At 33.0% G+C, this 11,313-nt stretch overlaps 1 protein-coding gene and 1 long non-coding RNA gene across 3 annotated transcripts; one reads left to right on the forward strand and one right to left on the reverse strand.

The window, feature by feature from the left end:
- Window positions 1–621: 621 nt before the first annotated feature.
- LOC142220380 (uncharacterized) lies at window positions 622–6,248 on the reverse strand. Its single transcript, XM_075289480.1, has 6 exons — window positions 5,706–6,248; window positions 1,739–1,820; window positions 1,582–1,635; window positions 1,350–1,513; window positions 1,128–1,281; window positions 622–1,056 (listed from the first exon to the last, which is right to left on the reverse strand). Exons 1-6 carry the CDS (start codon window positions 6,153–6,155, stop codon window positions 836–838), a joined length of 1,125 nt encoding a protein of 374 aa, XP_075145595.1. The 5' UTR covers window positions 6,156–6,248; the 3' UTR covers window positions 622–835.
- Window positions 6,249–6,450: 202 nt separating this feature from the next.
- On the forward strand, window positions 6,451–7,602 carry LOC142220381 (uncharacterized). 2 transcript variants are annotated; one of them, XR_012717863.1, is made up of 4 exons: window positions 6,451–6,643; window positions 6,751–6,812; window positions 6,878–7,304; window positions 7,369–7,602. It is a non-coding gene; the product is annotated as an uncharacterized LOC142220381 (long non-coding RNA). The 2 variants fall into 2 exon arrangements; XR_012717862.1 differs by having other exon boundaries at window positions 6,454–6,812.
- Window positions 7,603–11,313: the final 3,711 nt, after the last annotated feature.

The raw sequence follows: 11,313 nt of genomic DNA on the forward strand, positions 1-11,313 counted from the left end.
ATTAAAAATCATAAAAAATTATTTATTTGGCAAAATATCACAATATTTTTATTTACATACAAAACACTGAATTCTAATCACACCTTAAGAAGATGTGATGTGAATTCAGTGAAACGGCTGTTGAAATGGTGGACATCCGTCCTATGACAAGCCCATGTTAAATTCATCGCTTCAATTTTGCACCACTTCCGAATCAAAAAAAGACACTTTCAGTACTATTTTGGCGACGCTTTTTTGCTGGGATATGTAGATTTGTATACTGGGATCATGTACATATATAATATCGTATCCGTTGACGACCAAGTTGACTTTTTGGCAGGATCATATTTGTGCCTTACATGATGTTTTTGTTCCCATAATAATTCTCATGACGAACACTTTTCCTAGCGTATGGAAACAATCCAGAATTATACCAATGTCTAAAAACTCAAAGGAATTCCGTCCCATAGGTATTCTCTGTTATTTTTCAAAGCTTCTTGAATGGCAATTTTTAATGTTTGTCGTACGTCTCTGGAATTCTCTTCCTCATGATCTGCAAACCACCAGTAACGCGATAATTTTGAAGGACAAACTTTTAGAATACTTTAAGCAATTATGATTGTTTAATTGAAAATAATAAAATTTTGTTAAGTTTAATTTTTAATTTTTTTTTCATTATTTCTTTTTTAATTGTCTTATTTCTTTGTTCTGTTTTTTACAAAGAAAGAAAAAACAGAACAAAGACAGAAGACTATCTTTGTTGTTTGTCTCTGTGTGGACTGTCTCTCTTAAAAAAAAATTAAATTTAGCAATGTCAAAGAATTAAATAAATATGGTAAAGTACATATAACATAAACTACTGCTCCGAATTTGAGCCCACAGTGTCCTCTTCAATTGGCGTACATATGACTTTCTTAGCTTGGAAATTATATCTACGAACTTCATTGAGCTCTTTTTTTACGTTTTTATTTCTCATCACACATATTGTCTTGAATTCTCGTTTCTTTTGCAAATTTATGGCTTTTCTCAATTGATCCTCGGCAGGACCAATATGATTTGGAGGATTTGGTATTGCAGCTGAAATGTATAATGTTTTTTTTTACATGTTAGCGAAGCGAAGCAAATAATACTCTTTAATCGTTATTTACCCAATAAAACACTGTAAAAGTTCTCTAAATGTTTTAGTCCCTTTTTACCATGTACACCATCAATATTGTACTGCAAGGTAACTTTGGCATTTAAGACATATCTAAGATTTTTGCCAACACCAGCTGGATGTAGCAGGGAACGCAGGATTTTCAACTATTCAATACATTGAGAAAAGGTTGCGATTAATAAACGCATAAGTTGGCTTTGTTTTCATTGCTTACATATTCAGCTTTATTATCTTCGTTTATGGACTCATTGATTTCCTCTAGTTTTTGTGATGTTTGTATAGGAAATTGACTGCGTATTTCCAAGGTATCTCGGGTAAAGTGTTTACTTAGCATATATTTATGCTCTTTGCTATTATCGATAAGAATTTTCATTTGAGCTGTTTTCAAAGAAAGAAACACATTTTTTTAATTTTTGATTATTAAATTTTGGTTGTAGAAATCTTACCTTTCATGGCTTTCATCCTAGATACTAGTTCATTACATCTACAATGACTGGAAACTGAAAAGTTTACACAAATATGTATAGAGGAGTTTAGAGCTTTAGAAAAACAATGATTGTTTTTTTTTTCTTCTTATAAATTTAAAGTAAAGAAAATGGGTACCTGTGTTTGATTCTTTTAATGTTTTCGATTGATTGCGCCTTCCCGAACTTCGAGTGTTTCTTGATGCCTCCATTGATGATGACTGTTTGTGAGTAACAAAATAAGTTTCATTAGAATAGAAGATCAGTACAAAATATAATTAATCTGTTTGATATTCTCAATTATTTTTCGGACTATATCAGATTGTAGTCCCATATAATGTGGACCAGCTTTGGGTATACTACATAAGGTCATATGAAAATGTTCGTTGCTTAATTCTAAATCTTGCTTAATTCTAAATCTCTAAACAAGTGAGTAAAGTAGAAAGTCGGGCGGGACCGACTATATCATACCCTAAACCACCCCTACTGAATTAGTAAACATAAGCATTTGTTGGGTATCATTGAAATAGGGTTAGGAGATAAAGCGTATTTTCATATTTAAGAAAATTAAGGGTTACATGTTTATTTTATTTATTTATTTTATTTTTATTTTCATCATGTAATTTGAAGCCACTTAGCGGCCAATTTATATAAATTACAACGGACTACTATGAATAAAGTACAAATAAAGTTATGACAATGTGAGAACATATGCGTGTATGCGTGTATATAATAAATATAAATGTGTACACACAAAAAAATTTCACGAAAATTTTTCCAATTAAAATTTTAATTGAGTTTTAAAAAAATATTCAATTAAAAATTTAATTGATTTAACAAATTTTTTAATTGAAACAAAAATCAATCATAAAAATAATAGTATCAATTAATTTTTTAATTGGATCAATTAACTTTTTAATTGACCTTCAATTAATTTTTTAATTGATACTATCATTTCTGTGATTGAAGACATTTCAATTAAAAATTAATTGGATCAATTAATTTCGTGATTGAATCAGAAAAAAAAATTTTTGTGTGTATAAAATAGTATAAAAATAATTTAATTAATAAATATAAATATGTATAAAATAGTATAAAAATAAATTAATTAATAATATTAAATCAACCACAACAAAGCAACACTACTAACACGAGGTTGGATAACCTTCATGTAGATGATCCAAGATGATCGAGTAATTTTTTTCGATAAGTCGAATCAGAAATCGAGAAATCCTTTAAGTTAGTAGGGAGACAATTATATGATCTGGCGATTCTAGACTGAAATGACTTATCCATATAACCTCTGGCAAGCGGCATAACAATCTGATTTCGCCGCGAGCGGCCAAAAGTCCACGAGAAATCGAGATGACTGAGCACTGAAAATCTTGTGGAAAAGAACAAGTGACCTAAAGTCAATAAAACTAGAAAATGGGCACCCACGGAAATCCTGGGCATGAGGAGAAATATGGTCATATCGACGAAGTGAATATAGATAACGGACTATTCTATGAATTGCTAGTTTAACCTCCCTTATGTTACCAGCATTTGTGCCACAAAAAACCTCAATACAGTATAGAATATTGGGCATTGCCAAAGCAGTACAAGTCTTTTCTTTAATGAAAATGGCAGCATCAAATCAGAGTTGTACAATTGGCGTAGAGTCAAATTCGTATGACTAACAACATTGTCTATATGTACATCAAATGAAAGTCTATCGTCAATGGTAACACCCAAACATTTCAAATGGTGTACAACCTCAATATTACACCCATTGTAAGAGAGAGTTAGTCCAATATCAGGATGAGATGAAAAAATCAATGCTTTTGTCTTAGAACCATTGACGGAAAGATTATTGAGACACATCCAACTGTATAAATTACTAGTTACAAAATCAATCTTAGCTTGTAAGACATCTATATTCTTAACATCCCCCCGAAAAAGCAACTGAACATCGTCTGCGTACGAAAAAGGGGAACAAAACATATCAAGGCTTGTAAATAAATCATTAACAAAAAGTATGAAAAGCATTGGCCCAAGAATTGAGCCCTGAGGGACTCCACTCCTTACCGACAATATATTTGATATTTTCCCATTGATCTGGAAATATTGCTTCCTACCTGTAAGGTATGAAGCAAGAAGTTTGCAGGCACTAAAGCCGAAGCCGAAATATTTGTGAAGCTTTTTTAACAATATCAAATGATCCACACGATCGAAAGCTTTTTCCAAGTCTAACGAAAGTAAAACGCATAATTTATCATGCGTGAAATTCCCCCTTATAGCGTCGGTTAGTCCAAGCAGTAACATCGCTGCGCTTCTATGACTTCTGAAGCCACATTGACAATTGGAAAGCAAATTGTTAAATTCCAAATAATCATTAAGTTGCTTTTTCAAAATATATTCGAATACCTTAGATAAAACAGGCATTAGCGCTATTGGCCTATACTCCTGACAATTCGGATTTGACTTTTTCTTAATCGGACACACTCTTGCCGTTTTCCACTCTCGAGGGAACTTAGAGGTCATGATAATGGTGTTGACCAAATGAAGGAAGTGGTCGGCGATATAGAGTATTACTATTTTGTAGAATTTAAGTGGAAATCCATCATTTCCAGAAGCATTCGACTTAACGAACGAAAAAGCACAAATGACATCGTTAATAGTAACACAGTTGAATGAAAATCCCGCTTCACCAAGTGAAGAAGTTAAAAACGATCCAAAGTCCCCCACGACACTTAATTGGTTACTTACAAATTCCTCATTCAAATCATCAGCACTAATAAAATTAGCTGTAGAGTTGGAGATATTTCTCCAATTATACCGTTATCCCTAATTATGCTCCAAAATGCCTTTGGGTGTCCACAGCGATCAAACATAGCGGCATGACAATTCCTCTTTAATCTTCTTTTGACATTTTTGGCACGATTTCTGGCCCTACAATAACTTGACCAATTCTCGTGATTCCTGTCACGAAGAAAGGTTTTGTAAGCTATATCAGCCAATGACTGGTGGTAGCGTACAAGGGGAGACTTAATCCAGTCATCACGACTGTTATTGGAAAACTTTACTCTTCTTTTAGGAAAAGCAGTATGGATTGTATCAATCCCAGACATGAGCACACGCAGATGTACATCAACATCGGAGGTTAAGTATATAAGCGAGAAATCAACACACGAAATAGTATTTCGCAACAATTGATGGCAACTCCTTCATTAAGAAACAGGTGTTCAAAAAAGAAATAAAATTTTGGAAAAAATGTTCTATAGAAATAAAATTTTGGACAAAATGTTCTATAGAAATAAAATTTTGGACAAAATTTTCTATAGAAATACAATTTTGGACAAAATTTTCTATAGACATAAAATTTTGGATAAAATTTTCTATAGACATAAAATTTTTGACAAAATTTTCTATAAACATAAAATTTTGGACAAAATTTTCTATAAACATAAAATTTTGGACAAAATGTTCTATAGACATAAAATTTTGGACAAAATTTTCCATAGGTATAAAATTTTGGACAAAATGTTCTGTAGAAATAAAATTTTGACAAAATTTTCTATAGAAATAAAATTTTTAGAAAATAAAATAAAATTTTGAGAACTTTTTCTATAGAAGTAATATTTAGATAAAATTTTCTATAGAAATAAAATTTTAAAAAAATTTTTCTATAGAAATAAAGTTTTAACAAAATTTTCTATAGAAATAAAATTTTGACAAAATTTTCTAAAGTATAAAATCTATCTCCTGTCAACACAGTAATCATCAAAACCATCATCTTATGGGCAAGCAAGTACCACTCCGGAATGGCAGGCAGCATACCCGGCAAGTCTGAACAGAATTTACGAGGATACTTTAGCTGAAGCGGTAAGTAGCTACGAGAACAATCCTGTTCTCTGAACCCAACCACCGCCCATAGAACCGGAGGAGAGAAACCTCGCGCGGCCCAATAGGGAAGCTTTGCTCCAACTAAGATAAGACAGGATAGTTGACGTAGGTCCTATCTATAACCAAGGGCCACACCTTTTCGCTTGCTCTGCTAAACATAGCCGACAAAACACCAGATCACTCTGATATGGGTACAAGCCGATATACTTCGTAGCATTTACCTCATCCGAAACATCCATACTATCATCCTGGTCATCCTCACTTTGTATATATCTTCTCTGCAAGTCAGCTAAAGGATCGTCATCTTCTTGCTTAACATTTAAACATTCGGATATTATGTATTCTCTTGTTTTGCGTCTTTTACTAGTTGATGAGGGCACATCGGCCACTGTGAATGAAGGTCCTGGTCCGATATCGTCCTCATTTTCTTCCGCTTCAATGTCAAAGAAGGCTCGTAAATTCTTTTGAGAATCTTGTATTTGTTTAAGAAATTGATATGTTTTATCCAGTTTCTCTATACATTCCTGGCATATTGTTTTTGGTAGTGGACCAGAATCGAGAATATGAAGGCGACAACAAAACAATATCTTTTCAGCATTTTCATCAGAGCTGCTGGTTATTTTAGTTAATGATGGCTTTAAAGAGGCACACAATCGGCACATTCCAGCCATTATTTGCAGGATATTTGCGGCACGAATTCACTCTATATTTACGATTTTTATAAACAAAATTACTGTTTTACTATCTTCTTCTTTGTTTTCTAAGAAATTCACCGTGAAACGTTAACAGGATGCCATACTTCTATGCTGAAACTACCCAATAAACACAGGATGAGCGTTTTTCAAATGCAACAACTTTTCAATTTGAGGGTAACTATAATTATCAACATAAATTCAACTTGACTTGAAACAGCTCATATTCAATACATCTTCAAATTGTTTGCGAATTACTTCCAATTTGCCAAAATATTGACGAAATCTTTGAAAAGGGGTTGAAGATCATATGAGAAAACTTTGACAAAACACTACCCTAAAATGCAACGAAAAAACCATGTGGTTTTCAATACTTGTTTGTGCAACGAAGTTCGTGGTCAATTGAAAGAAATAAAAAACATTTTAGACAAAAAACTGAATTTACTCCAAATAGTTTCTAATAATACGTAAGTGAAAATAAAAAATGATATGAAACTTTAAGGAAGACACTAAATTATATCTCTTTGCCCAAAACTAAAATTATGGACTCTACGTTCTTTAAAACATTAAAAAGCTGACCGATGAAAAAATGTTGGACAAGTAACTGGAACTGCTTCAAATAGTTTATAATAATTGGTAAGTCAATATGAAAAATTAAATCAACACTTTAGAGAAGTCACTAAATTTAAATCTCATTGCAGAAAACTAAAATATTTGGATGCTGCATTCTTGGAAACATTAAGAGGTTGACCAATGAAAAATGATGGTGGCTTATCGAAAAGAGAAAGTTTCCATAAATCAAAGTACAATGAATTAAACTTGGTATTTATGCTTTTCCATATCAACTACTGGGTGATAATTCGCATCACGCCTATAGTTTAATTTACATCGCATCATCGGTTTAATTTGATATTTTGTGAATTGAAATTGCTGGAAATTTATTCTAACTCTCTAGTCATCAAGTTCCTTGCTAATTTCCCGAATTTTAATGAGTTTTACAACAATTTTGTGACACCAACGTTCTTGAGGAATTTTGTGGTTTTCAATACATTTTGTGCCACGAAGTACGTGGTCAGTTATTTTTATTGACATAAAACTGAAATTAATCCAAAACGGTAATTATAATTGGTAAGTCAAAATAAAAAGTGAAATGAAAACGTAATGGAAATCACAAAACTCGATTGTTTTGCAGAAAACTAAAATCATTGTATGTTATATTCTTGGAAGATGTTGGCCGGTGAAAAAATGATGAAGGAAACAACAAAGAAAAGATTCCAGAAAACTTGCAAAGTGCAACCAATTAAAACAAAGTAATCATCCAAACCACCATCTTATGGATACACAACCACCACCCAGGAACGTAAGGGTTGATATACATAATCTAGAGCGCGAGATCCAGCGCTATAAAAGAGAGCCTATAGATCAAGCAGCGTACCAGGCAGGTTTGAACAGGATTCATGAGGATACTGTAGCTGAAGCGGTGAGAAGCTACAAGGTTAATCCTGTTCTTGGAGTCCGACCACCGCCCATAGCACCGGAGGAAAGAGACCTCCCACGGCAGACTAGGGTAGGTTTGGCCCAATTAAGATCAGGCAAGTGCAGCCGCCTCAATTCCTACTTATCGGTGATTGATAGCAGCGTAGCTGACGTTTGTCCAGTTTGCAACCAAGGGCCACACGACACGCGTCATCTTTTCTCTTGTCCAGCCAAACCAACCCGACTTACCACCAGATCACTCTGGACACACCACACCTTAGTCGCAGAGTTCCTTGATCTGCCAACAAGCTGATGTACCAAGCGTATAACATGAAATGGATGAGATCACAATAAACTGTTACAACAACAACAAAACAAAGTGCAACAGTTCCTAAATCAAGGACTTCTGGATGAAAATGTGCATTACATCAATTTACATTCCGTCATCAGTTTGATATTTTGTGAATTCCTCTTGATGGAATCTATTCTAACACGCAGGCCATCAAGTTCCTCGATAGTAATTATTTGAAATTGTCAGCATATTAATTAATAATTAATTAATTAACAGTTATGTGACACCAACATTATGGGGGAAATTATACATGAAAAATGTTTAAGTTATTTAAAGTTGTATTGATAGTTTTAGCTATTAATACCTTTAATAAGATAATTATGTTTTGATTGGTATTATAACATATTATTATTTTTATATATTGTTAATGTTATTTTTAATATTATTATATTTTTAACGAAAAAATTAATAAAATGTACAAAATCACTAGAAATTTAGTGTTGACTTTCAGTAAGAACTGGGATTGACTTTCATGCAAATTGTGGTTAGAAAATATTCGCAGCAATATTAATTTTTAATTTGTCTCACATTGGAAACTGTTTGAGAAATTATTGAGTAGCAATGCATTTCAATTTGAGGATTACAATTGAGAGATTATTGCTATTGTGTTGAATTTTACTGTTGAGGGTAATGTCTGTTTTTTGTTGAGAACGCGATTTTCTCAACAATTTCTCAACTTGAATATTACCCTAATCCTTTGAAAAAATGTTTGAAAAATTATTGCATTTTAGTATTTTTCAAACGTTTGTGTTTATTGGGTAAGGGTAACGAGAGATGCCAGATTTGTTGGATGGAAGGAATATTTACGTTATTAAAAAAAGTTAATTTTAACAGTACAACTCATAATGCGTCTTACAGACTATAAGTTTTTCGGAATGTTTGTATTTGTAAAGAATCTGACAATACGTCCAATCGATACGACAATTGGTTGATGACTAAATAATCGGTAAATGTGTTATCGATCCCATAAACATGCAGCGGTATCGATTAAGCCTTCGGACTTAACTTATAATGTGGCTAATATATGGAATACTAGCGTAACCCGGCCCGCTTCACTGCGCCTTCCGAAGCGTTTTTGTAGGAACATTTGGGGTTAACTTCGTTTATAGGTACAAATACGGCGGATATGCATATGTAAAACGGTTCGTCTTAAAAAATGTCGGGGAGAGGGTGTACCCTTTCCACCAATTTTTTTAAATAATTTTCTGTATTCAAGTAGTTGGACAATCTCTATATTTCTTGTGAATTTTAAGTGTGGTTTATCAAGGGAAGATATCCTCCTCCTCAACATATCCGAAAATTAAGCACTATGTTATAATAACATACAAATAATTACTGTTTCCCATCCAATAAATCGGAAAAAGCAAAAGTAGTAAAAAATGTTACCACATTAACATTTGCTAAAATGTTGGAAAATGATGCACCCTCTACGCTGGCTGCCAAATTCATGTAAATTTAAGTTCTTTACTAAAAATAAGTCTGGCAGAAGCTCGTTCAAAAATCATAAAATTATGTACCGATTCCCATTTACGGACAACCCTCTACTTTCAAGTTAAGAAAAAAAACGAACAAAAGGGAACCCTCTCCCCACCTTCGCTCCACTCCGACCTGATATCGGACTATCACGTACCCTATATTAATTTCACAACTACTCAATGGTCCCTATAAATTCTATCGAAGTAAATCGACAAAGTTTATTTCAATTTTCCCCTTCCCCAACCAGATATCGAAAAATTATATACTAATTTAAAAATCATGTACAAATTTAATCACCTCCTCCCACGTTCCTTGTAAATTTCAAGTAGATCGGAGATGTTAAAATTTTTCTCTATTGTTTTAAAGGGACGTCACTGTCCCGGATATAATATCGACTAAGTTTCCCTGAAAATTCTTGAAACTTTCCTTCAAGTGTGGGGCAAGGAAGGTTGCCTCTTCGTTCATAATCTTCCCCCACTGCCTTTGTAAATTTCAAGAAAACTTAAGAATTTTTGTTTTATTTTTTTTGCAGTTTTAGAGGAGGACCTCCGACCAAATATATAAAAGTGATGTGGCGTATCTTTTGTAAACGTCCCAGAAAATGTCAAGCAAATTATAAGCCTAAAGGGGCGGCATCTCTTCCGTCCAAATAACCTCTCCCCAGTCCTCTGTAAATTTCAAGTAACTCGGTAAAGTTTATTTGTTTCTCTGTATGTACTTAAGAGAAGCGGATGTCTCCCTATGCCCTTTTGTTTTTATTAAAAAAATCTGGAACCTGAAATACATTTCATAACCTCACCCATTTTTTCCGTAAAATTTCAGTCGGGGAAGTTTAGTTTTGTTTTCACTGTACTTTAAAAAAAAAAGTCGGGCAAAGGGGTGGTCCCCCTCCCCGACAAAATATCGGGGAGGCGGATTTTTGTCTAAATGCCAACCCCAACATTCAATGAAAATTTCAAGAAAATCGCATAATTTTGTTCCAAGTTTCAAAAAGTAGGGCAAGGGGAAGGTCCCCCTCCTTGTCCACATATGAAATCATCAGGTACCCCATATTAATTCCATAACCTCACCCCATGTTCTCTGTAAATCTCAGATAATTTAGAGAATTTTAGTTTTTTCACTGTACTTTAAACAAAGTTGAACAAAGGGGAGGTCCCCTCCGCATCCAAATATCGAAATATAAAGTATCGGATCTTTATCTAGATGCCAACCCCAACATGCAATGAAAATTTCAAGAAAATCGGTCAACTTTGGTCCAATTTTCAAAAAGTCCGACAAAGGGGAGATCCCCCTATTTTCACCACATGAACGCCCCCTACGATCTCTGAAAGTTTCCAGTAAATCGGTTCAGCCGTTTCGGAGTCAACTCGGAACATACAAACAAACAAATAAACAAACATAGATTGAATTTTATATATATAGATAGATAGATGTTCGACACGACCACTACCGTCCGGATAAACTTATAGTCTGCAAGGCGCATAAAATACGAAGAGAATTACTTGGATTCTCTAAAAAGAACACACATTTGGTAAATTGTGAAACATTTTTTTTACAAAATTTTCTATGGAAATAAAATGTTGACAAAATTTTCTATAGAAATAAAATTTTGACAATATTTTCTATAGAAAAATATTATGACAACATATTTTAAAGAAATCAAATTTTAACAAAATTGTCTATAGAAATAAAATTTTAACATAATTTTCTATAGAAATAAAATGTTAACAAAATCTATGGAAATAAAATTTTGAGAAAATTTTCTATGGATATAAAATTTTGAGAAAATTTTCTAGAAATAAAATTTTGACAAAATTTTCTATGGAAATAAAA

This window comes from Haematobia irritans, chromosome 1 (assembly GCF_050003625.1).
Source record: "Haematobia irritans isolate KBUSLIRL chromosome 1, ASM5000362v1, whole genome shotgun sequence".
NCBI lineage: Eukaryota > Metazoa > Arthropoda > Insecta > Diptera > Muscidae > Haematobia > Haematobia irritans.